At 44.2% G+C, this 27,495-nt stretch overlaps 2 protein-coding genes across 5 annotated transcripts in view; one reads left to right on the top strand and one right to left on the bottom strand.

Moving 5' to 3' along the window:
• CAMKMT (calmodulin-lysine N-methyltransferase) overlaps positions 1 to 6,275 on the bottom strand; it is a 685,679-nt gene extending 679,404 nt beyond the window's left edge. Inside the window, exon 1 of one of the 3 annotated variants that reach the window (XR_012244021.1) lies at positions 6,060 to 6,275. Coding sequence is in view for 2 of the 3 variants with exons in the window: in XM_073628476.1 (XP_073484577.1) it covers positions 6,060 to 6,149 (90 nt within the window). In the remaining variant the exon portion in view is untranslated. The remainder of the gene's footprint in view (positions 1 to 6,059) is intronic. The other 2 variants (XM_073628476.1, XM_073628477.1) reach the window with 2 other exon arrangements.
• Positions 6,276 to 6,280: 5 nt separating this feature from the next.
• The window catches only part of PREPL (prolyl endopeptidase like), a 69,243-nt gene continuing 48,028 nt past the window's right edge, over positions 6,281 to 27,495 (top strand). Inside the window, exons 1-5 of one of the 2 annotated variants that reach the window (XM_073628475.1) lie at positions 6,281 to 6,337; positions 11,366 to 11,564; positions 14,502 to 14,630; positions 19,026 to 19,092; positions 25,136 to 25,339. In XM_073628475.1, coding sequence (XP_073484576.1) covers positions 11,409 to 11,564; positions 14,502 to 14,630; positions 19,026 to 19,092; positions 25,136 to 25,339 — 556 coding nt within the window. In that variant the 5' untranslated portion in view covers positions 6,281 to 6,337; positions 11,366 to 11,408. Of the gene's footprint in view, positions 6,661 to 11,365; positions 11,565 to 14,501; positions 14,631 to 19,025; positions 19,093 to 25,135; positions 25,340 to 27,495 lie in introns of both variants that reach the window. The other variant, XM_073628473.1, reaches the window with a different exon arrangement.

Here is a 27,495-nt window from a genome sequence, read left to right as displayed (position 1 = left end):
CAGATCTCTCTCTCTATTTGTCTATTAGTGCATCCATCCCCCACACAGTTAGAAAGCACTCCCAGGGAACACTTTTAACCCTTTGATTGCCCCTGATGTTAACCCCTTCCCTGCCAGTCTCATTTATACAGTGTCAGTGCATTTTTTTTAGCGCTGATCACTGTATTGGTGTCACTGGTCCCCAAAAAGTGTCACTTCGTGTCCCGCTTGTCCACCGCAATGTCACAGTCCCGCTACCATTGCTAGTAAAATAAATAAAAAAAAATAAAAAGTCCCTAAATCTATCCCATAGTTTGTAGATGCAATAAAACGTTTGCGCAAACCAAAACAATATACGCTTATTGGGATTTTTTTTTTTTTACCAAAAATATGTAGCAGAATACAAATTGGCCTAAATCGATGAATATATTCGATTTTTTACATATTTTAATAGCAAAAAAGTAAAAAATATTGTTGTTTTTTTTTTCAAAATTGTTACTCTTTTTTTTGTTTATAGTAAAAACTATATAAAAACCGCAAAAGGTGATCAAATACCACCAAAAGAGAGCTCCATTTGTGGGGGAAAAAAAGGACATTTTTAGTACCAACTTTATTTTAGTACAGCGTCACAAGACCGCGCAGTTGTCAGGTAAATTAACGCAGTGCCGTATCGCACAAAATGGCCTGGTCATTCTGGGGCTGAAGTGGTTAAACTTTTTTTTTTCCCCTTTTTGACCTTTTTTTTACTATTTCTTTTACATTCTGTCATCATAGTTCAGTGTCACCATAGTACTACTCTGTGGGGGAGGTCAGGGATTTTTTTTTTTTTTTTTGTACACTGCTATTGTTTATAACAGTGATGAATGATCACAAGCAACAGTTAACTGTCATGAGTGGCTTTCCATTCACAACAGCTAACTTACTGTAGTGATGCTGTGATTGGCCACAGCTAATCACATGGTATAGAATGCTGTGATTGGCCCAGGTACCATGTGATCGCTGTGGGTCAATCACAGCATCACAACAGTAAGTAAGCTGTTCAAGGATGAAAGCCATTCATGACAGTTTGCTTACATAATATCATGTGATCGCTAGGATTGGTCATAGCGATCACATGATACCCCCGCTCCTCACAGCAGCCAGGTGCCGAGCACCAGGATCCACTGTGTCCAGTCACAGGATCGCGCTGGTGTGTATGTGTTAGGCCGAGTACGGGTATGTCGACTAGAATGTACTGTAGCTGCTGACCTGTCGCAGTAAATGTACTGTGGGTGGGAGGCAAGTGGTTGATCATTTTTATTTATTTTATTACAATTTGTTTCAACTTTTTTTATTTCTTTTTCATTTAACTTTATTGCAATCACAAAAGGGTGAACAAGCTGCAGCGGCAAGCTTATTTTAAAGGCCACATCTGGGAAAATTAGAAATTATCCCGTGCAGTGGGACAGTGCCTGCACTGCAAGGGTTAAAGCGGAGTTCCACCCAAAAATGGAACTTCCGCTTTAAATGCAGGTGACCCCCTGACATGCCACATTTGGCATGTCATTTTTTTTTTGGGGGGGGGGGGTGCGGATACCCTTATTTTAGAGGTATCCAGCTTCCACTTCCTCCTGGGGCTCCGCGGCACCGGAAGGAAGATCACCTCTTCCCCCTCCCTGCAATCTTCTGGGACACGTCACAGGTCCCAGAGGATTGCCCAGCCATTCACAGCACGCAGCACGGCTAGCGTGTGCACAGAGCGTGGCCGGCTGTGAAACCAAAGCCTGGCGCACACAGTTAAAGTGCCGGCGCTGTGGAGAAGAGGGAGGCTTCGTGCGCCCGCATCGCTGGACCATGGAACATGTGAGTATCTGATTATTAAAAGTCAGCAGCTACACTTTTTGTATGTATGTTTTTGTTTTTTCCATGAGAGCAGCAGGGAGGTCTCATCAGATTCCAATGCCAATTCTGATTCCAAATCAAATTCAGCATTTGAACTGATTGATAGCAGCGGATTGGCAAATGAATCGGAGGAAGAATGGGTCCCTCCTAAAAGGGCACTGTGCTCTGGAAACCAGGCAGCCGCCAGCAACAAGGATCAAATTTCCGGGCCCAGTACCAGCACTGCCGCCAGCAACAGGCCCCCCGAGAACAAATTCCCACGCCCAGTACTAATGCTGCCGCTAGCGATATGCCCCGGGAACAAATGCCCAGGCCCAGTATCACGCCCAACTACCAGCACTGGAGTGTCACGTCCCCCAAGGGCCAAGGCCGCTACATACCTCCAAGATGGTCTTGCCAACCCAACATAGCTGCCTTCTGATTCGGGATCAGCAAGTATTCCCCCTTTCACCGCACAGCCAGGTGTGCAGGCCAATACCCCAAATTTCTCCGAAATTGATTGCCTTCATATATTTTTGCCCGACACTTTGCTGCAATTTATCGTGGACCAGACCAATCTATATGCCCAGCAGCATATTGCCAACAACCCCCAATCATCATACGCCCGTCCCTTTGAGTGGAGAGATTTGATGTTGGAGGAGTTCAAATTGTTTATGGGCCTCACCATAAACATGGAGCTTACAAAAAAAAGGGGAAGGGCATGCCTACTGGTCCACCACCCCCATCCACCACATGCCCATTTATTCTGCCGTAATGCCCAGGTCCCGATATGAGATGATTATGCGCTTTCTTCATGTCAGCGACAACACCCAGTGCCCTCCCCGAAATCATCCAAATACATGATAAATTATGTAAATCTCGCCCACTCAGACTTCTTCTCCCAACACTTTGCAGAACTCTATGTCCCCGATCAGCAAATATGTGTAGATGAGTCCTTGGTACCCTTTTCAGGCCGGCTAGGAATAAAACAATATATTCTAGCAAACGGGCCAGATACGGAGTAACATTTTATAAGCTTTGCGAGAGAGTCACGGGATATCTGTATGCGTTCCGCATATACGAAGGAAGAGATTGCCAGCTCCAGCCCCCCGAGTGCCTGGCCTACATGGGCACAACTGGAAAATGTGTATGGCATACCCACTGCTAAACAAAGGTTGTCACATATACCTGGATAACTATTACACCAGCCTGCCCCCTTTCAAAACACCTATACCTCGCAAAAACCCTGGCCTGCGGAACCTCCAGAAAGAACAGGAAGGGCTTCCCATAATCCATAGTGAACAAAAAACTGCGGAGGGGGGGGGGGGGACAACTTTTTAGAAGCAGCAAAGTGGTGGCCTTGAGGTGGAAGGATACCAGGAATGTATATATGATGTCCACCATCCATGATGACACCACAGTGGAGGTTCAGAGAAGACAAGGTCCCATTAAAAAGCCAACATGTGTCCTAGAATACAATCTCTACATGGGGGGGGGGGGGGGGGGTGGATTTCAATGACCAAATGCTTCAGCCCTATTTGTCAATAAGGAGGTCCCTTTTCTGGTACAAGAAAGTAGCTATTTATCTAATTAATTTGGCCATTTACAATGCATACATAATCTACACCAAACATTTCCGGGTTACTATTACAAACAGCCGATCAAAGCCGATTCCAGCTTTGTTTGGCTGTCCAGCCAGCCAGCGGACATGACGGCGGGTCGCTCAGGTCTAATGCCCCGTACACACGGTCGGATTTTCCGACGGAAAATGTGTGATAGGACCTTGTTGTCGGAAATTCCGACCGTGTGTGGGCTCCATCACACATTTTCCATCGGATTTTCCGACACACAAAGTTTGAGAGCAGGCTATAAAATTTTCCGACAACAAAATCCGTTGTCGGAAATTCTGATCGTGTGTACACAAATCCGACAGACGAAGTGCCACGCATGCTCAAAATAAAAAAGGGAGGTGAAAGCTATTGGCTATTGCCCCGTTTATAGTCCCGACGTACGTATTTTACATCACTGCGTTCAGAATGATCGGATTTTCCGACAACTTTGTGTGACCGTGTGTATGCAAGACAAGTTTGAGCCAACATCCGTCGGAAAAAATCCTAGGATTTTGTTGTCGGAATGTCCGAACAAAGTCCGACCGTGTGTACGGGGCATACCAGTGGGATGGGGTCGTCCCCTTCCGCTGCTTGTAATAGCAACTGGGTGGCTGCTGAGCCGCTCCCATTGCTATTACATGAGAGCCGACCGTCAGCTCTACAAAACGGTACCGGTGTGATGCCTGCAACTGCATGTGGCAGAAATACAAGTCATGCGATTTCAGCTACAGGCTCAAGCTGCCCCCTGTTCTATTAGCCGTTTCTACACTCTGCCCCCTCATCTCTCAGCTACAGGTTCAAGTTGCCCCCTGATCTCTCGCCCACAGGCCCAAGTTGCCCCCTCATCTCTCAGTCACAGGTACAAGTTACCCCCTCATCTCTCACCCACAGGTACAAGTTGCCCCCTCATCTCTCAGTCACAGGTACAAGTTACCCCCTCATCTCTTAGTTACAGGCAAAAGTTACCCCCTCATCTCTTAGTTACAGGCAAAAGTTGCCCCCTCATCTCTTAGTTACAGGCAAAAGTTGCCCCCTCATCTCTTAGTTACAGGCAAAAGTTGCCCCCTCATCTCTTAGTTACAGGCAAAAGTTGCCCCCTCATCTCTTAGTTACAGGCAAAAGTTGCCCCCTCATCTCTTAGTTACAGGCAAAAATTGCCCCCTCATCTCTTAGTTACAGGTACAATTTGCCCCCTCATCTCTCGCCCACAGACAAGTTGCCCCCTCATCTCTCGCCCACAGGCACAAGTTGCCCCCTCATCTCTAGCCCACAGGCGCAAGTTGCCCCCTCATCTCTAGCCCACAGGCGCAAGTTGCCCCCTTATCTCTAGCCCACAGGCGCAAGTTGCCCCCTCATCTGTAGCTCACAGGCGCAAGTTGCCCCCTCATCTCTCAGTCACAGGTACAAGTTATCCCCTCATCTCTTAGTTACAGGTACAAGTTGCCCCCTCATCTCTCGCCCACAGACAAGTTGCCCCCTCATCTTTCGCCCGCAGGTACAAGTTGCCCCCTCTTCTCTCGCCCACAGGCACAAGTTGCCCCATCATCTCTTGCCCACAGGCACAAGTTGCCCCATCGTCTCTTGCCCACAGGCACAAGTTGCGCCCTCATCTCTCAGTCACAGGTACAAGTTGCCCCCTCATCTCTCGCCCACAGACACAAGTTGCCCCCTCATCTCTTGCCCACAGGCACAAGTTGCCCCCTCATCTCTCGCCCACGGGTACAAGTTGCCCCCTTATCTCTCACCCACGGGTACAAGTTGCCCCCTCATCTCTCGTCCAAAGGCACAAGTTGCCCCATCATCTCTCGCCCACGGGTACAAGTTGCCCCCTCATCTCTTGCCCACAGGCACAAGTTGCCCCCTCATCTCTCGCCCACGGGTACAAGTCGCCCCCTTATCTCTCACCCACGGGTACAAGTTGCCCCCTCATCTCTTGCCCACAGGTACAAGTTGCCCCCTCATCTCTCGCCCACAGACACAAGTTGCCCCCTCATCTCTTGCCCACAGGCACAAGTTGCCCCCTCATCTCTCGCCCACGGGTACAAGTTGCCCCCTTATCTCTCACCCACGGGTACAAGTTGCCCCCTCATCTCTCGTCCAAAGGCACAAGTTGCCCCATCATCTCTCGCCCACGGGTACAAGTTGCCCCCTCATCTCTTGCCCACAGGCACAAGTTGCCCCCTCATCTCTCGCCCACGGGTACAAGTCGCCCCCTTATCTCTCATCCACGGGTACAAGTTGCCCCCTCATCTCTTGCCCACAGGCAAAAGTTGCCCCCTCATCTCTCGCCCACGGGTACAAGTTGCCCCCTTATCTCTCACCCACGGGTACAAGTTGCCCCCTCATCTCTCGTCCACGGGTACAAGTTGCCCCCCCCATCTCTCATCCAAAGGCACAAGTTGCCCCCTTATCTCTCGCCCACGGGTACAAGTTGCCCCCTCATCTCTCGTCCAAAGGCACAGGTTGCCCCCTCATCTCTCAGTCACAGGTGCAGTTTGTCCCCTCATTTCTCGCCCACAGCTACAAGTTTCCCCCTCATCTCTTCCCTACAGGTACAAGTTTCCCCCTCATCTCTTAGTTACAGGTACAATTTGCCCCCTCATCTCTCACCTGTCCAAGTAGCCTCCAGCGTGCTCTGGCAGTTCCAGCTCTGCCTGTCCCGGCCTCCTCCTCTGTCCTCTGTCCCTCTCCCCTCTCCATGTCTCCTCAGTGTACAGATCCGCCCGCCTGTCAAACTCTCCCCTGCCGCTTCCGAAACAAACAACACGCGAGCCGGTGTCTTAGCCCCACCCCCTCCCTCCTACCAACCAATCGGAGTCCTGGCGTTCATTCTTTCCGGAAGATAAAAGCTCGGCGCCGTGAGACGTCATCGTTGTGCGCCGGGTGATGTACGCACGTGTAGTGTGTGGGGAGAACTGCGGGCTGGGGGGGTTCCAACATTGGGTCGGGGCACAGATCTGTGTTCTCCGTCCATCCTTATGGTGGGCGGAAATAATAATGCAATTGTGGGGTACACAGTGCTAGAAGAGCCTGGATAGTGCTATAGGGGGGAAGTGAGGATCTGCAGGATTAGTCGGGTGGCTGTCATGCTGGTGCAGAGTTGTCAGTCTCTGGCCTGTATATTGAATGTGCTGATCGCAGCTTCTCATTGTGATTGTTCCATGTGTGTTGTGGGTTAGTGCCCCTGGATCCAGAGACAGCCAGGCAACAGGTATTAGGAGAAGGATTGCTGACCATCATCTGACATTGTGTATGGGGGAGGGGCGGGAACCACCTGGCTGTTTTTGTTTTTCTTTTGCTAGGAAACTAGTTGGGGGTCTCCAAACTTTCCAATCAAAGGGCTAGTTTCCTGCCCCTCTGACTTTAGGGGGGCCAGCTGGGTGTGGGACATATCCCAGGCCTAGCATCAATGCAAATAAATGATGCCTCAGGTGTGATGTTCAGTTGCATTGTACCTGTGGTCAGTAGGAGGAGGAATAATGCCCCATCATTGATATCAGTTGGGAGGAATAATGCCCCATCAGTGGGAGAAATAGTGCCCCATCATTGGTATCAGTGGGAGGAATAGTGCCCCATCATTGGTATCAGAGGGAGAAGGGAGAAATGGTGCCCCATCATTGGTATCAGAGAGAGGAATAGTGTCCCATCAGTGGGAGGAATAGTGCCCCATCATTGGTATCAGTTGGGAGGAATAGTGCCCCATCATTGATATCAGTTGGGAGGAATAGTGCCCCATCATTGATATCAGTGTGTGGAATAGTGCCCCATCATTGATATCAGTGTGAGGAATAGTGCCCCATTATTGATATCAGTTGGGAGGAATAGTGCCCCATCATTGATATCAGTGGGAGGAATAGTGCCCCATCATTGATATCAGTGTGAGGAATAGTGCCCCATCATTGGTATCAGTGTGAGGAATAGTGCCCCATCATTGATATCAGTGTGAGGAATAGTGCCCCATCATTGGTATCAGTGGGAGGAATAGTGCCCCATCATTGCTATCAGAGGGAGGAATAGTGCCCCATCAGTGGGAGGAATAGTGCCCCATCATTGGTATCAGAGGGAGAAATAGTGCCCCATCATTGGTATCAGTGGGAGGAATAGTGCCCCATCAGTGGGAGGAATAGTGCCCCATCATTGGTATCAGTGGGAGGAATAGTGCCCCATCATTGGTATCAGTAAACTTATGAGCACAACTGTAGGTAGGTGACAAAAATAGAGTTCAGCTATAGGAAACTGCATAGAAAAGGTTTTAACCTCTAACCGCCGACATATATATGCGGCCTTATGTAAACAGAGCGCGTGCCCTGTGCGCTACCAGCACCGTGACCAGATAGCTCCTGATGCGTACTTGCAATTGGGAGCTTTCCGATCATGTGGTAGCCAATCATAGCAGTCACATGATTCAAATGCCCACCTCTCGGCATTTATAAGTTCTTAAAGGGCCGGGAAGGGGTTATTTAAGGGTCCACGCTACTGCTCATGTTACTGCAACGCTTGCTACATGCACTTGCTATTTATTCTAAATGGCACCCTATCGCACCTTACTGATAGGCATGCTTTGCTATGCAACATGCGCCTACATGCCAATGTGCATTCTGGTGCACTGTGCTTCCGGAAACCGCGTGTGTAATGCATTAGGCAGTCCATTAAAATGAGTGAGCGTATTCACTGATTAGAAGAAGAGAGAACCCCAGCAATAAGCTGTGAGAGGCAGCCCCATTAAAAGCAATGGGAGGCTGTTGGCGCTTTCAGGTAATCACACCCACTCGCATGTAACCGCTCTGGACACGGGCAGTATGCGTCAAAAAGGCTGCCCCTCAAAGCTAATTGCAGGAACTCCCCTTGGCGTTCTCGCATCTAATCTCAGGGTGGGTGTATTCGCAAGTGTGAATGCACACTAAGGCAGCCCACTCTTTTTACTGGACTGTCTAATGCACTAAAAAAGGTGCACATAATGTTTCCGGCAGCACAGTGCACCAGAACGCACATTGGTGTGTGCCCACATGTTGCACAGCAAAGTCCATCACTAAGGTGCAGTGGGGTACCATTTAGAATAAATGCCCTGTGTATGTAACTTACATTGTAGTAATGGGAGCAGTAGTGTGGACCTTTAAATATTTTCTTATAGCTGAAGTTAAAGTGGAGCTCCACCCAAAAGGAGAACTTGTCCACTTGTTTGCACCCTCCCCCCTCCTCAACTGCCACCCTTGCCACTTTTTGGGGGGAGCAGGTACCCAGATTTCACAGGTACCCGCTCCCACTTCTGGCTCAGATTGCTGCGATGATCTATGAGTATCAGTATCAGAACGCACATTGATGTGTGCCCACATGATCTATGAGTATGTACAGTCAGGTCCATAAATATTGGGACATTGACACAATTCTAATATTTTTTTGGCTCTATACACCACCACAATGGATTTGAAATGAAACAAACAAGATGTGCTTTAACTGCAGACTTTCAGCTTTAATTTGAGGGTATTTACATCCAAATCAGGTGAACGGTGTAGGAATTACAACAGTTTGTACATGTGCCTCCCACTTTTTAAGGGACCAAAAGTAATGGGACAGATTAATAATCATCCATTAAACTTTCACTTTTTAATACTTGGTTGCAAATCCTTTGCAGTCAATTACAGCCTGAAGTCTGGAACGCATAGACATCACCAGACTCTGGGTTTCATCCCTGGTGATGCTCTGCCAGGCCTCTACTGCAACTGTCTTCAGTTCCTGCTTGTTCTTGGGGCATTTTCCCTTCAGTTTTGTCTTCAGCAAGTGAAATTCATGCTCAATCGGATTCAGGTCAGGTGATTGACTTGGCCATTGCATAACATTCCACTTCTTTCCCTTAAAAAACTCTTTGGTTGCTTTCGCAGTATGCTTCGGGTCATTGTCCATCTGCACTGTGAAGCGCCGTCCAATGAGTTCTGAAGCATTTTGCTGAATATAAGCAGATAATATTGCCCGAAACACTTCACAATTCATCCTGCTGCTTTCGTCAGCAGTCACATCATCAATAAATACAAGAGAACCAGTTCCATTGGCAGCCATACATGCCCACGCCATGACACTACCACCACCATGCTTCACTGATGAGGTGGTATGCTTTGGATCATGAGCAGTTCCTTTCCTTCTCCATACTCTTCCCTTCCCATCACTCTGGTACAAGTTGATCTTGGTCTCATCTGTCCATAGGATGTTGTTCCAGAACTGTGAAGGCCTTTTTAGATGTTGTTTGGCAAACTCTAATCTGGCCTTCCTGTTTTTGAGGCTCACCAATGGTTTACATCTTGTGGTGAACCCTCTGTATTCACTCTGGTGAAGTCTTCTCTTGATTGTTGACTTTGACACACATACACCTACCTCCTGGAGAGTGTTCTTGATCTGGCCAACTGTTGTGAAGGGTGTTTTCTTCACCAGGGAAAGAATTCTTCGGTCATCCACCACCGTTGTTTTCTGTGGTCTTCCGGGTCTTTTGGTGTTGCTGAGCTCACCGGTGCGTTCTTTCTTTTTAAGGATGTTCCAAACAGTTGATTTGGCCACACCTAATGTTTTTGCTATCTCTCTGATGGGTTTGTTTTGTTTTTTCAGCCTAATGATGGCTTGCTTCACTGATAGTGACAGCTCTTTGGATCTCATATTGAGAGTTGACAGCAACAGATTCCAAATGCAAACAGCACACTTGAAATGAACTCTGGACCTTTTATCTGCTCCTTGTAAATGGGATAATGAGGGAATAACACACACCTGGCCATGGAACAGCTGAGCAGCCAATTGTCCCATTACTTTTGGGCCCTTAAAAAGTGGGAGGCACATGTACAAACTGTTGTAATTCCTACACCGTTCACCTGATTTGGATGTAAATACCCTCAAATTAAAGCTGAAAGTCTGCAGTTAAAGCACATCTTGCTCATTTCATTTCAAATCCATTGTGGTGGTGTATAGAGCCAAAAAGATTAGAATTGTGTCGATGTCCCAATATTTATGGACCTGACTGTATGCGCCGCCACCCCTCCTTCCCTCCACAGTCTTCTGGGACACACACATGTCCCAGAAGACTACGGGTCCATTCACAAAGCGCAGCGTGACTTGTGCATGTGCAGAAAGCTGATTGAAGGATTGGCTCAGGTGAGGACATTGCTGAATCCCTGGACAGTGTCTATATATTAAAAGTCAGCCGCTACACTATTTGCTACAGTAAAAGCTGCTGACTTTTATTATTTTTGTTTTGGGAGACTGGAGCACCTCCTTAATTTTTGTCACCTACCTATTTAGGTTGACCTTCCACAACACTTTATAAACAGCTTAGAATCGTCCATAATTTTACCTTTTCCCAAAAGAGCTTACAGTCTAATATCTCTACCACAGGCATGTAGATGTTTTGCTAACCTAGCAACTTATTTTGAAGTTGAGTGAGAAAACCCAATGTGGACTTGAGATCAACATACAAGCTCCATGCAGATAGCTTCCCAGGTGGGGATAAATTCCAGGACACCAGACCAAGGCAGCAACCAGTAGTCCATTCTATTTAAATTGATAGAAACATGCATCACAATCCAGTTTGCCTTGATCATGAATGTGCTTTAAAATGCACATCCTCTTGCGTTTCCATTGAGTTCAGTGGAAATACATGTGAATTAAAATAAAATTGTGGGATGTGTGCTGTGTCTGGCCTTGTAACATTTGCCTGCCTTTATTATTCCTCTGTATGACATTTGAGTGCAGGGAAAGACAATTTTTTTTGTTTGTTTGTTTTTTTACAAGACAGCATTGTTTTTTTTATCTTTTCTTTTTTTATGTTGGGGTTTGTTATATATGTGATTAGCAGAGCCCCTTTTTAATTCCACACACTTCCCAGTACCGTTATTGATAACATCCATATTGTTTATTATTGCCTTTGCTGCCTGGCTCAGATCCATCAAATCACTGGGATGTTGGCAACGAAAATGCGGTGAAATGAAAGTTGGGATATTTATGAGAGTGGCTGTGTCGCATCTCAGAAACTGGTCGCAACTGAAGACTGTTCAAAAACAAGGTTGCCTTTCATGCTTTGCAAACCGCTACAAGCAATATTCAGGGATTCAGCCATACAGGAGTCTATCCACCTGGCAGGTTTGTACCGTAATAAATGAACATTGTCTAAGGAAGTACCGGAACCAGAGTGTTTGGCTGAGATATCTAGGATAAATGCTAACTCCATTATTTATAGCATGTTCCAAGTTACACCCATATTTAGAGTGTAACATGGTGCCAAGCCGACGACCCCCCCCAAAATACTTAACCAACCCCCCAACGGTGCAGAAGCTGTCAAATTTGAATTTTGTGTGGCCCTGCCTGCAATGCCATGTCTTATTCAGAGTACTGCAAACCACATGGCAGGTGGACTTTTAGTAAGAAAAAATGGGGTGAATGGCGCTACCCTATTGAGAGGGCTAGGGCACTCTATGTACCAAAACCTGATAGATGTGCTAAAGTGTAAAAAATTTATATACCAAAAAAGTAGGAAAGTGCAATACCACATACACCATACCTCTACTAGAGACCTTAATTACAAAAAATGAATCCACAGTGTGTGAAAAAATTCCTATCTATGACAAACACTATACAGTATGTAATTAAACAGCTCCAGTAGTGATTAGATATCCAACTTATAATATATAAAACGTATACGTATATAATAAGTTAAACACAGTAATCCAATTATCCCAAAAAAAAAAGAAAAATATGTGCATCAAAGAAGGAAAGCTTAATAAATTATAGTCCCAAACAGAAGTGTGCCAAGTATCTGTTAAAGTTGCTAGAAGTTTCCAGGTGACAAAAGTGCTTAGCAGGTCAGATGACTTTTGTGCTCCCCCAAATGGGTCCACACTCACCAAATCCTATCACCCCTACAGGGGTAGGTGGCATATACTGGTAACCAGAGGTAAGGTGTCCCTTGATGGATCCTCCAGGTGATTCCCGGGGGGTCTGGCGTATTCTCCCTTTAAGGGTCCCTCCAGATGGACTTTTAGTTGTCAATGGAACACAAGTGCACTGCACTCATAGTCCATTGACAGTTCCTCCAGCTCTCTAAACTGTAAGTCTGTATGAAAGATGGTGGACAGGTTGGTAGAGAAAGAGTCTGCAGGAACATGCGTGTTGCACCTGTGATCAATTGATCATGGTTGCAATGCTTTGCAGGCTCATATGCCAAAATAAATAAATAAATAAATTAAAATATATATATATATATATATATATATATATATATATATATATATATATACACATATTCACATTTTTTTCTGCATATGTGGGTGCTTTTGTCATTTTTTTTTATTTTTTATAAATGGTGTACTTGGCCTTTTAATTGCCATCTGTTTCAACCACTTCACCTCCAGAAGATTGTACCCCCTTCATGACCAGGCAATGTTTTGCTGTTTGGCACTGCGTTAGTTTAACTGACAATTGCGCGGTCATATAACGCTATACCCAAATTAAATTTATATTATTTTTTCCCGACAAATAGAGCTTTCTTTTGGTGGTATTTAATCACCACTGGGTTTTCTAGTTTTTAAAGCGGAGTTCCACACAAAAATGGAACTTCCGCTTTTCGGAACCCTCCCCCCCTCCGGTGTCACATTTGGCACCTTTCAGGGGGGAGGGGGGTGCAGATACCTGTCTAAGACAGGTATTTGCACCCACTTCCGGCATAGACTCCCATGGGAGTCTATGCCTCTTCCCGTCCCCACTGCGCTGTCTGCTGGGAACACACAGCTCCCAGGAGAGAGCGGGGACCACTAGGGACGCGCAGCGCGACTCGCGCATGCGCAGTAGGGAACCGGGAAATGAAGCCGCAACGCTTCACTTCCTGATTCCCTCACCTAGGATGGCGGCGGCAGCTGCCGAGAACCAAGCGGGTTCTCGGCGTCCCCTGCCGACATCGCTGGACCCTGGAACAGGTAAGTGGCCATGTATTAAAAGTCAGCAGCTGCAGTATTTGTAGCTGCTGGCTTTTAATATTTTTTTTTTTTTTGGCGGTGTGGGTGAACCCCCGCTTTAATTATATAAGCAAAAAAAGACTGAACATTTTAAAAACAAAACAATATTTTTTTACTTTCTGCTATAAACCATATCTAAAAGGAAATGTAAAAAAAATCTAATTTCTTCAAAAATTTAGGCTAATATGTATTCTAGTACTGATTTGGGGTAAAAAAAAATCCCAAAAAGTGTATATTGATTGGTTTGCGTGAAAGTTATAGCGTCTAAAAACTATGGTGCGTATATTCTGGAATTTATATTTATTTTTTATACTAGCAATGGTGGTGATCAGCGACATATAGCGGGACTGTGATAGTATGGCGGGCAATCTGACACTTTGTGGAAACCAGTGACCCTAATACAGTGATCAGTGCTAAAAATATACATCGACACTGTACTGGTGACACTGGCTGGGAAGGGGTTAACATCAGGGTTAATCAAAGGGTAAACTGCGTGCCTAACAGTGCTTGGCGCATTCACTGTGCTGTTTTTAGTAAGGTATGTGCCGTTTTTTATTCCCTGCATTGCAGGTAAACAAGAACGGCACATCCCTGCTGTCAGGACAGAGCTCTGTGTTTACATTCACAGAGCTCTGTCTTGTCCTCCTCTTCGTTGATCAGCAAGTCCCAGCTGGCAATCATTGGCCTGGACCTGTTGATCAACTCGTGCTGTGACCAATCACAGCACAGATGGGGGGACATCCTCATGCCCCCTACCCGGAAGCTCTGGATCATTATTAGAAAAGTGATTCAGCGCTAGAGAGAGACGCTCTGCCGCTGTACTCCTATGTGAGGTGGTCGGCAAGCGGTTAAATAGCAGGCACACTTTTTCTGATTTCTTCTAGGGTCTTCTTGGAGATCAGAAAACCAGAGTGTTTCCATTGGTAGACCAAGTCTAGGTTCTCTGTTTGCTAGCTCTGGCCTAACACCTCCTGCAACCATACCAGTGGCCTATGACTGATCGTTCGTCAGTGTATTGGGCTCCCCCTAAGATTATATAATTGCTGTATTGTGTCTTTTGGCTCTGTAGGCTCTTTTAGACTCAGAGAGAAAACAATGGCAGATGTCATCTGTGAGATACAAAGATTTGGCAGCGGTTTTCAAGAAAAGACTTGACAAGATTCATCTCACTAGTCCTGGGAGATCAGAACAGGAGATGGTAAGTACAACTCTAAATCACTTAAGTTTTTATGTTTCTAAAAGTTTTTTTTAGTTAAATGTTGTGGTAGGCACTTTTCTAAAATGATACCATCAATGAGATTTTGCATGCAGATTGTGTTTATTTAGGGGTTTCAAACAAGCCCTCAGTGATCTCTGTAGCTGTAAGCACTGTGAAGAAATTCATCCCCAAAATTCAATGCAAAAACACCTAAGTCGGATTTAGTCATTCTCTGAGCAGCTTAGCACTCCCTGCTCACCCTCTCTGTCGTCTTCCATTCTTATAATCTCTAAAATAAAAAGGGAGCAGGAGCTCTGGCAGGGTGAGTCTTGTGAACTGAGCTGCCGAGAGAAGGACACATGACTTCTGTGCTTCACTTGTGAATTTTGAGGAGTGATTGCGCTCCCCGTTGTCTTAAAGAGGACCTACAGCCCCCCCCCCAAAAAAAAACTTAAAGTGAGTAGCTATAAATACTGTTTCTGCTCACTTTTAATATAAGGATACTTGCCTGTCCAGGGATCCAGCGATGTCCTCACCCAAACTAATTTTTCCATCGGCTTCGGGTGCAGGCACCAGCATAGCAAGTAAGGGAAACAGGAAGTGAAACCTTGCAGCTTCACAGCTAGTTTCCTACTGCGCATGCAGGAGCCGCGCTGCGCCTTGTGAATGGTCACATAGCCATCTGAGACCTGTGATGTGAGCTGGAAGTGGGAGCAGGTACCTGTCAAAACGGGTACGCGCTCCCCCACAAAAGTGCCAGATGTGGCGGTGGGGGTGAATGTCCCCTTTTGGGTGGAGCTCAGCTTTAAAGTGATTGTAAAGTTTTGGTTTTTTAAAGGTAAAAATAACAAACATGTTATACTTACCTGCTCTGTGCAGTGGATTTGCACAGAGCAGCCCAGATCCCCCTCTTCTCGGGTCCCTCTTCGGCGCTCCTGGCCCCTCCCTCCTGTCAAGTGCCCCCACAGCAAACAACTGGCTATGGGGGCACCCGAGCCAAGTCATAGCTCCCTGTGTCCATTCAGACACAGCTGCGGCCTGGCCCCACCCCCTTTATCTTCTCATTGGCTGACTGACTTTGACAGCAGCGGGAGCCAATGGTGCTGCACTGCTGTTTCAGCCAATGAGGAGTGGAGTCCCAGGCAGCCAAGACATTCCCACAACATTGTTGGATCTAGAGGGGGCTTAGGTAAGTATTAGGGGGTGCTGAGGGGGGCTGCTGCTCACAGAAGGCTTGTTATCTTAACGCAAAAAATACATTAAGAAAAAAAAACATTCTGCCTTTACAAACACTTTAAGTTGCAGAGGTCATTGAGAGCTTGTTTTAAAGCTTAACTCCAACTTTCTTTTCACTAGCACTGAATGGAATGATCAGTTCCAGCATAGATCATACCTCTGTAATATGCTGCTCTGTTGTCTGCAGATCCTCTGAGTTTAGTTGTGGCTTTATACCATGTGACAGTCGGTATACTCTGGTTGTAGACTGAGACCCTTCCATAGCCACTTCCTGCTGCATCTCTAGCCTAAAACACACCCCTCTGTAATCTTGAAGTAAGCCATTATTCTTTGGAAATACCAATATAGCAATACTACTTCATAGGGCATTCCTCTGAAGAAAGGACTCTACACAGGTCCAGAAACGCGTTGGGATTAGTATTGAAGGATCTGCTTTTTTATACTCATATCTGTCATATGATTTTGTTTAAGCTGTATATGTAAATCTTTTCCTGGTGTTGTACGTACCTTACATTTTTATAATAATACATTTCCACGCTTTTTTCATCAATTGTTGACCAGTTGCCTTAAAAGTTTCTTAGTATTCCTTGGGGGGTACTTTCTTTATAATATTGTTCATTTTGGGATGTTGGCAACATATGGGTTTTCTTGGTTGGATTCCTATAAATTACATTATTCTTTGGTAAACTGCAAGACAGAAATGACACATTTACACCTGCTTTGCAGGCTGAAGAGTGGTCTGCATCACTCTTCAGAGAGCATTTGACAGGTGGTGAGAGAGTTGTATCACCTCCTCATCACCTATTTTAACCCCCTAAATGCTGCAGTATTGCACTGCAAACGTGCACCTTGTGTGCAATTGCAGCTTGGCTCCATTCAGTAGAATTGGTTGTGTCTGGCAGGCAGTAGTGCCCACCAAGCACAACAGGAGGTATAGTTCCCACCACAGACATGAAGCAGAGTATGGCAGTTGTGACATGTGTTTACCCCCAGCCTCTGCCCCTTCAGCTAAAGGGGGAGGAGTTGGGGGGAGGTAAAACTTTGTGATTGTGCTGCATTTTTACACCATTAATTTAAACAAGCCCTAAGGCAACAATGATTCAGTGATCCCTTGCATCTAAGGCCCCATTCACACTTAGTAGAAGGAGTGGGTGTTAACTCCCAGAACTGGTACAAGTGACTCCCATAGCCGATGTTCCGTCAGATTAGGCGACCCGTCAGATATCATAACCGAAGTGACGTTCTGTCACGGCCATCTTGGTACACCCCGCACTCGGCCACCCTAAGCCTACAGTCTGAAGTCGCCAAGTGGACATCTTTTTACACCCACCGAAATCTTGCATTTCACAATTATTTTTACCACTAAACTGAGCTTATATAGTGAAATACAGTATTTAGAACTCCGTGACACTGTTTTGATGTTGAATTTTAAAAGCAGCGGCAAGCCTGCTGATCTCGCAGGTTTGCTGAGCTGACAGAAGACCACTGCTTCTAAAATTCAACATCAAAACAGTGTCACGGACTTCTAAATACTGTATTTCACTTTATAAGCTCCGTTTAGTGGTAAAAATAAATGTGAAATTCAAGATTTCGGTGGGTGTAAAAAGATGTCCGCTTGGTGACTTCAGACTGTAGGCTTACTGCGGACGAGTGCGGGGTGTACTATGATGACCGTGTCTGAACGTTACTTCCGTTACAAGTTTTGACGGGTCGCCTAATCTGACGGAACACCTGCCTGAAGCTACAGAGTCTCAAAGGATCATGGGACATGTAGTATCAGGACTGGTAAAGCAAGGAAACAGGAAGTCAGAGAACTCTAAAATCCAGCCAGGAAAAGGAGTAACATCACAGACACAGAAACCTGCTGTATACAGCTAAAGTAGGTAAATCTGACACTGGGGTTGTGATTCATTTACATGCACAATGCATCTGTTGTTTTGGGGAGGAAAAGCTGGAATTCTTCTTTAAAGTCCACTTACTCTTGATTAAAAATATGTAAATACCGCATTTATCGACGTATAACACACACTTTTCCCCCTTAAAATAGGGGGAAAATCATGTGTGCGTGTTATACGCCGATATAGGCTGCCACCGAGGGGACGAGCGATGCCGAAATAGAGCCGGATTTCCTGCGTACTCGGCTCGGCTCACAGTCACGCTCAGTCCCGACCCCTGGACATCTCCTAGCATTGACGTCCTGGCATTGGACCGGCGTTATGTCCATCATAGGATCCGGGCAAAGGGGCGGGACTGGGCGTGACACCAAGCCGAGTACACAGGAGATCTGGCTTTATTTCGGCAAGGCTGTTGATGGACACTGAGCAATGCTGGGATGGACACTGAGCAATGCTGCAGGTGGGCACTGATTAGACTGCAGGTGGGCACTGATTAGACTGCAGGTGGGCACTGATTAGACTGCAGATGGGCACAGATCAGGCTGCACTGAAGCTGCAGATGGGCACTAATTAGGCTGCATTGATGCTCACTGGCCATTATTTTGCTTCAAAGTGGTTTATTTTTTTTTAAAAAGTTTATTTTCCTGAAACTACCCTCTTAAATTGGGATGCGTGTTATACGCCGGCGCGTATTATACGTCGATAAATACGGTAGTTAAATGTCCATAGTTTAAGTTCACTTTGAAGGATAAGTTCACCTTTCGAACATGTTACATGTGTCACACACGTGTTTAGGGTGTAACACATTTCATTAACTGCAGCACTCACCTCACCAATACCCTTCCCTCTCCCCATAGCCACTGTCACTTCTCAAAATTCTTTCACAGGAGTCTGTGAATGAAGAAACTACAAATCCCCTCTTCCACTGTGGCAGACAGCTTGTACTTCTCAATGGACTGGACTGTAAGGGTGCTGATGAGCGCCCTTGTTTTCCTTGCTGGAGGCTGACACGAGAAAGTAAAGCCCTGACTCTACCAAAATGGAGGCCTCCACACAGTGCAGAGCAAAACATGGCAAATCCATACTGAGGGAAATATCAGATTTGTAGGGAGGCTACAGGCAATACTGTTAACTAGGCCTTTACACTCTGCTTTTTTGGGGCAAAACTTTCACATTTCAGTTCCTCTTTACCTTTTAAATACAAACCTGTCATTAGATATGTGTCCCGTATGTTGTTCAAATGTCAGCATTTTTCCATTCACAGATTACTCACGGAGATTATGTTTATTTTGAAGAGGACAACTGTGTATACCGCTTTCAGAAAACTATTGGTAATTCACCTATTATATACTTGAAGTAACAATTAACATATACAACAGGTAAAACAAGTATTGAACACGTCACCACTTCTCTAGGTAAATATATTGACATGAAATTTTCACCACATGTCTGTAGCAACCCATGCAATCCATACATACAAAGACACCAAAACAAATTCGTTCAGAAATTAAGTTATATGTAATAAAATGGAATGACACAGGGAAAAAGTATTGAACACGCCATCTGAAATATATTAAATACTTTGTACAAAATCATTTGTTGGTAATGACAGCTTCAAGACGCCTCCTGTATGGAGAAACTAGTCGCATGCATTGCTCAGGTGTGATTGTGGCCCATTCTTCCACACAAACAAATCTTGAAGGTTCCATGGGCCTCTTCTATGAACTCTGATCTTTAGTTCTTTCCATAGATTTTCTATTGGATTCAAGTCAGATGATTTGCTGGGCCATTCTAGCAGCTTTATTTTCTTTCTATGAAACCAATTGAGAGGCTTTGTGTTTGGGATCATTGTCTTGCTGAAATGTCCACCCTCGTTATCATCCTGGTAGATGGCAGCAGATTTTTATCAAGAATGTCTTGGTACATTTTTCCATTCATCCTTCATTCAACGACATGAAGTTTTCCAGTACCGTATGCTAAAAAACAGCCTCACACCATGATGTTCCCACCTCCAAACTTCACTATTGGTATTGGGGTGTTTTTGGGGTGATTTGCCTTCTGACCTCCTAACATGGTGTGTATTATGGCATCCAAAGAGTTCAATTTTGGTCTCATCTGACCAGACTATATTCTCCCAGTTTTTCACAGGTGTGTCTAAATATTGTGCAGCAAACTTTAAATGAGCTTCAATATGCTTTTTCTTCAGCAATGGAATCTTGCGTGGCGAGTGTGCATACAGGCCATGGTGGTTGATGCATCACTTATTGTTTTCTTTGAAACAATTGTACCTGCTAATTCCAGGTCTTTGTGAAGCTCTCCACAAGTGGTCCTTGGCTATTGGACAACTCATCTGATAATTCTTTTCACTGCTCTGTCAAAAATCTTGCAAGGAGCACCTGGTCGTGGCTGGTTTATGGTGAAATTATGTTCTTTCCACTTCCGGATTATGGTCCAAACAGTGCTCACTGGAACATTCAGAAGTTTAGAAATCCTTCTGTAACCAATGCCACCAGTATGTTTTGCAACAATAAGGTTGTGAAGGTCTTGAGAGAGCTCTTTGCTTTTACCCATCATGAGATGTTTCTTGTGTGACACCTTGATAATTTGACACCTTTTTATAGGCCATCAGTTGAGACTGAACCAGCTGATATTAATTTGCACTGACAAGGGGCAGGATTACTTTCTAATTACTGATAGATATCAGCTGGTGTCTTGGCTTTCTGTGCCTATTTGCACCTCCCTTTCTTCATGTGTTTAATACTTTTCCCCTGTGTCCTTCCATTTTATTACACATAACTTAATTTCTGAACTTATTTGTATGTATGAATTGCATGGGAAATTACCAACATGTTGTGAAAATTTCATTTCAATAGCCCCTTTAGAAATACATTTACCTAGAAAAATGGTGGCATGTTCAATATTTATATTACCCACTGTACCTAAAAGATAGTTATTTCACTCTTATTTTTGTCCACAGTTTTTTTAAGTTAAACCCCAGGAAACTTTCAATTTCTCCCTTGCAGTGGTACTACGCCCACACTTCAGAAGTTTAACTGCTTGTTTAAATCTAGGGGCATGGGAAAATTAGATTTACTTTGCACTGCTAGACCAGTCCTTGCAGCCTCTTCTTCCCCACGCTCCCCAGTGGTCTACAGGCCTGACATTGTCAAGAGTTATATAGGGTTCGTAATAGAGCTGAACAATTCTGGATAAAATGAGAATCACGATTTTGTTGCTTAGAATAAAGATCACGATTCTGAAGGACTTTTTTATTTTAAAGACTTATAACCCCTGAACATTAGGTTATGAAACAAGATGGCAATAAAATAAGAAATAATAATCTTTGCTTCAATCACATGTAATGTGTAAAGAAAACAAAAAAATTACCATTAAATTATATTATTGTCTTTTATTTTTACTTTTTTTTTTTAACACTCGCCGATACCAATTACCAATACCTACCGTAACTTTTTTGCTTACACTTCAGCTGCCAGCAATGGTACAAAGCATTGAAAAGTTACTTTATAAATGAAATACATTTTTTTTTTAATTTTGTGCTTTTTTTCTATGTGAAACGTGTAAATATATGTTAAAGGTGTAAAAATATTAATGAACAAAGCAAACAAAAAAAAGTTTTAATTATTAATAGTTTATAAAATAGAAGTAAATAAAAAAAAAAACAGCAGAAAAATAATAATTAAATGGAGAAGGAGAAAAAGGAGTTAAAGCCGAGTTCCACCCAAAAATGGAACTTCCGCTTTAAGGGAAGGTGACCCCCTGTCATGCCACATTTGACATGTCATTTTTTTGGGGGGGGGGGGGGACCCTCATTTTCAGGGCGCCAGAAGCAAGTTCACCTCTCCCTCTCGGCAATCATCTGGGACACGTCACAGGTCCCAGATGATTGCCTGGCCAGTCACAGTGCGCCACGCGGCCACAGCCGGGCGCCCATAGTGACAATGCCGGCGCCGTAGAGAGGAGGGGGAGACGAGCGGGGCTTCGTTCCCCCGCATTGCTGGACCCCGGGACAGGTTAGTGTTCGATTTTTAAAAGTCAGCAGCTGCAGTATGCTGATTAGAGTAAATTAAGGGTTATTAAGGGGTTAAACAGAGAAACAATTTAAATATATATATATATATATATATATATATATATATATATATATATATATATATAATTTTTTTAAATTTTTTTTTTAACTTGACAAGGTTGCTTTAAACTGGCTTAATTTGCAGACCAACGTTCATCCCTTTGATCTGTAAACGAATAAACAGAAGGACAGATAAGAAGATGCAATGTTTATTTTTTTATCTTTCGCTTTCAGTGGCTGAGCAATTTTGTTGATAAACATTGCCAGCTGCTTTTTTTTTTTTTTTGACAGCTGTGAGCTGGATGAGTCTTTGGCTGTAAGCAAGCTGCAGCCCCGCTCCTTAACAACCAGTGATTGCGGCTTTTTTTTTTTTTTTTTTTTGCATTTAAGCTGTCAGTAGGGGAATCCCGCTGACAGATGAAAGTACCAGTATCTGTGCAACTTTACTTTTTGCATGAATCGTAGAAATGCTGGATTAAGATCCTGTGGGGGGGTCAATTCGAGATTGCGATCTTTTAACGATTAATCATGCAATTTATAACCTTGAACTGGACATGAGAATGCCAAGGGACAGTCCACAGCTGGAGCATAGAGGAACACCCTCTACTGGGGGAGCGGATGATCAGGTAAGTAAAGGCGCTTTTACTATCACCTAGACCTAAACAGGTAGCTAACCCTTGCAGTGTAAACACAGCCCCACTGCAACTGAGAATTTTCAGATTTCCCAGAGTTGGGCTTTAAAATAGTTGGCTTATTTAATAGGGCAATGATAAATACATAGCAGTTCTTCACAGAATCACAATCAGCAATCCATTTTGTGGTGTTCTGGCTAATGACAATTGAATTCCCTTTGCGTGTTGTATTTTAAGGCACTTTTCTTAGTATTGATGTTATTTACATTTTTAAAGCTTGAACTCCATCTTTTGATTTACAACCTCAGAGGTCGTGACATCATCAGCCTGCCTCCCTGAATCAGAGGAAGCTTTGTATTCATTGATAGAATACAGTTTTCCCAGAATGGCTGAGCTCTGCTGTGTTCCGGGTATGAGACAGGAAGTCTCAGATCGCATCGGCTACATACAGTTTATACAGCACATCCAGCTGCCTCACATGTTAGTTAGTGAGGGACATCGTTCGATTGGGCCAAGCTGGCCCAAACAAACTACGTAAAGTGTAACAAAAATTGGAGTTCAGCTTTAGCCACTTCCAAATAAGGCCTTTTCTGACACTTTTGTTTACATGTAACAATCAGTATTTTTTACTAGAACCCCCAAACATATATTCTTTTAAAGCACGGGCCCTAGAGCATAAATTGGTGGGTTTCGGCTATTCATGGAGTCTGTCCTCAGCCCCCCTTTACAGCACAGTCTCCCCTTTATATCAGTGTCTTCAGTTCACCTTCACACCACAATCCCCATTTACATTAAAGTGCTCCTATACAGTGCAGTCCCCTTTACATCACTGTGCCCCTTTACATTAATGTAACCTGCTCTGTAAAGGGGGCACTGTAATGTAAAGGAGACAGCTCTATTAAAGGGGCACTATAATGATTACAGTCCCCTTTTGATTAGTGTCCCTAGCAATCACAGCCTCCTTCATCACAGTGCCCCTGCAGTCTCCCCCTTCCTCCCTAACATGACACTTCCCCATTCTAATGTTTGCCTCCCCTGCACAGAACTCTTACCTTTGGAAGGGCAGAAGCTGTGATCAATCCGTGTGTCCTCTTCCGGCTTCCCCGCCCACTCATCATCCTATCAGCAGGGCAGAGGGCGGGAGGGACTCTCCGTTCTGATCTGCAGCTCCTCCCACTCCCTACCCTGCTGATTGGATGACATTGTCGGCCGGGTGGGCGGTGTTGCTGGGAGAGGACAAAGAGACATGGCCGCACAGCAGGAGGTGAGCGGCAACCGCGGTCTGTGATAGCCCTGTGTGGACCATGGTCATTGCTCATCTCCTGCTGTGCAAACCAGTCATCAACAGGGGTTGGGGACCCCTGCTTTATGCGATATTAACCCCTAGGCACTGTGCGCATGCAACTATGCGGCTTCTCGGCGGCCGGGCCTTGGCGCAGAGGGGCCGCATGTTTGCGTGCATTAGCGCCGATGGTGCTCAGTGGCTCACAAGCAGCTCCTGATCGCTTCTTTACGATCTGAAGTTTTCTGGTCATGTGACAGCCAACTACAGCAGTCACATGGCCTGCCTCCCGGAATGCCAAATCCCTTAAAGAGCCGTCAGGAGCTGGTGCAATTAAATACATCAAATAAAGTGCTCAAATAGTGAAATAATTGCACAAAACAAGCTATAATAAATAAATCAAATAAAGACCCATGCTGTACAATATATATTCATGCAAATATCCAGAATCCAAACAGATCTCTGCCACCTTAACAGTACACCAAAAGGCTTTCCCGGATACATATATAATGCATGATGTCAGTACACACTAATAGGCAGGGCATTGGCTTCAAATCAAGGATCACCAGCAAGGCGCATCATATAACTCTGTCCTCTCAGTCTGCCATATCATGTGCGCCAAATCCAGAAATAAGAGGTAAACAAAACGCTTCACATAGTGTGAACCTGATAGGTGAATTTATTAAAAGTAAAGAATTGCACTTACACAAGTAAAAATGTAAAAAAGTTTTTTACAAAAGTAAAAATTGGCCGAAATACGTAGCTCCGCCCTACACGTTTAGTCAGAATTGATGTCTTCTGGAGCATGAGGGGACAGAGTAATATGATGCTTGCTGGTGATCCTTGGTTTGAAGCCTATGCCCTAAACTATTTGTGTGTACTGACATCATACGTTATATGACTTCCCAATACCTTGAGTCATATGTATCCGGTAAGCCTTTTGGTATATGGTTAAGGTGGCAGAGATCTATCTGGAGTGGGACTCACACAGTTTGGATTCTGAATATTTGCATGCATATATATTGCACAACATGGGACTAGTTAATTTAATATAGTTTTTTCTGCACAGTTATTTTACTATTCGTTCAGTTTTTTTATGGTTATTTAGCACAGTAGTAGGAATCAACCTAGAGATGGTTTGATATTGTAATGCACAGAACTCCCCAGAAAGCAGCCATGGCACCGATAACCAACTATCCTGGTTTGTCGGGAGACATAATATACATATTGAGGTATTAGGTAGCCAATAATACAATTTCATTACAATATATTTGCAAACATCTAGAGCATGGTCAGCTATGCCTGAAAACGTGATAGAGTATTTTCCCTATTTCTCTATGTATACAGGTCTTATCAGTTCTCTTTTTTAGGTGAAGAGAGCCTAGAGGTGGTGTTTTCTCCTGAAGATGCGGGGCTGCATGATACTTTGGTTCAACGCATCCGGGTTTCACCCCAGCAAACTTATTTGGCCGTTGCCTTGAAAAACTTTGACTGCGAAGACTCAAAATGCTATGTTGTGAATCTTCAAAGGACCCCAGAATTAGTACACGCTATATCAAATATATTCAGTTTTGGTAGGTCCGTTGGTGTGCTTACATTGATTAGCAAAAATATTTCCACCCCTAATCACTTCTCTTTCAGATCCTACTTGGCCTTGTTATGGCTCACGGTTGATCAGCGAGGTTATCAGTTATTCTTTTGTACCAATAGTGAAGTATGAGAGGTAGTAAGGGTGAGTCAAGCGATAGCTTAAAGGGGTTGTAAAGGTACATTTTGTTTAGCATATATCTGCTATATATGCTGCAAACATCTGGCATCTATATATTTTTTCCCCCAAAATGTTTATTTCCTATGTTTTCTACATACCGATTTTTAGCACTTCCTTCTTTAGATTCCCTTTAGATTGCCACAGCTTCCGGGTCTTGGAGTGCGCTCCCTGCTGCTACGTGATATGTGCTTGTGAACTACAATTCCCTTCATGCTTAGCGTCATCACGCATGTGCATTGCTGCATGGGAGGCAGGGCTACAGTGTCTTACACGGCCGCGGCTCCCGTGCCTGTGACCGCAGACAGCGCCTCCCCGCAAAGATTTAGTGCCAGTGGTGGGAGTTCGCACGCACGGGACACCCCTTCAGAACAGCTCTGTAGAAGGGGCACCCACCTGGGAGAAGGATAGGAAGTGGGGAAAACGGACCCCAAAAAACATTTCAAAACAAAAATGAAGGAAAAGGTTAGTGAACACATACCATGCTACTTTAAAGGAGCAGGATTATGACAAAAAATCTGAGGTTTTAGTATCACTTTAACCACTTCTGCACTTCTGGACCAAGCTGATTCCTGACACTTGTTTACAAGTTAAAATCAGTATTTTTTGCTAGACAATTACTTAGAACCCCCAAACATTTTATATATATATATATTTTTTTTTTTCAGCAAAGACTCTGGAGAATAAAATGGTGGTTGTGGCAATATTTTATGCCACACGGTATTTATGCAGCGGTCTTTCAAATGCAATTTATTTAGAAAAATACACTTTTTTTGAATAAAAAAAAACACAGTAAAGTTAGCCCAATTTTTTTTTTTTTTTTTTGAAAGATGGTGTTACGCCGAGTAAATAGATACATAACATGTTACGGTTTAAAATTGCGCACACTCGTTGAATGGCTACAAACTACGGTACTTCCATAGGCGACGCTTTAAAAAATGTTAACGGTTACCAGTTTAGAGTTAGAGGAGGTTTCTTGCTAGAATTATTGCTCTTGCTCTGACGATCACAGCGATACCTTACATCTGTGATTTGAACACTGTTTACATTTGCGGGCGCGACTTTGTCTCTTTAAAAAAAATAATAAATATGATCACTTTTATTATAAACATCTCTTGTGACAGTAATAGGTGGTGACAGGTACTCTTTATGGAGGGATATGGGAGTCTAAAAGACCCCCAAATCCCTCCTTTGCACTTAAAAGTATTCAAAATGCCAAAATCTGCATTTTGGAATACTAAGGATTTTTTAAAATCGGCGCCATTGGCAGCCGAGTAAACCGGAAGTGATGTTGTTCCCTCCCGCTCCTTATGATAACGAAAAAGAAAAGTAAAACTGCGCTAAGAAATAAAAATAGAAATATCATGTGAACTGTGACTATAGAAGCAGCAATTCAAAATATATGACACACATACATCAAATAAAATAGAAAAACCTGAATCGTGCTAATAGCCTGCAGCTACAGGTTTCACCCCGATACAACCACTTCCTCAAAGCGATGTACAGGTACGTCGTTCCGCGCAAAGTAGTTAGAGTGGAACTTTACTTAGAAAATGAAGTCCTGCTAGATCACTTCAGACTTGCCCCTTTTGCATGTATAGATATGTAAAACAATAAAAATAAGTGCATATACTGTTTATAATCCAGTAGTACACTGTCTCACCCTGCTCTGCACATGCTCAGTTGCTCTTTATTTTTAGACACTGCTGAGTTTGTAGAGGCCGATCTGCTGACAGCCTTTAAGCAGAATTAAACTCTCCTATACTTTATAGCCAAGGAAGCTGCCTCTGTTTGATCTGTAACTGCAGATGGATGATTGTTAATCTGTCCCATTACTTTTGGTCGCTTAAAAAGTGGGAGGCACATATACAAACTGTTGTAATTCCTACACCGTTCACCTGATTTTGGATGTAAACACCCTCAAATTAAGTTACTGCAGTTAAAGCACATCTTGTTCATTTAATT

This window comes from Aquarana catesbeiana, linkage group LG04 (genome assembly GCF_042186555.1).
Source record: "Aquarana catesbeiana isolate 2022-GZ linkage group LG04, ASM4218655v1, whole genome shotgun sequence".
NCBI classification, from domain to species: Eukaryota; Metazoa; Chordata; class Amphibia; order Anura; family Ranidae; genus Aquarana; species Aquarana catesbeiana.
The sequence above is the reverse complement of the archived record's forward strand: the minus strand, read 5'-3'. Positions and strand labels throughout refer to the sequence as shown.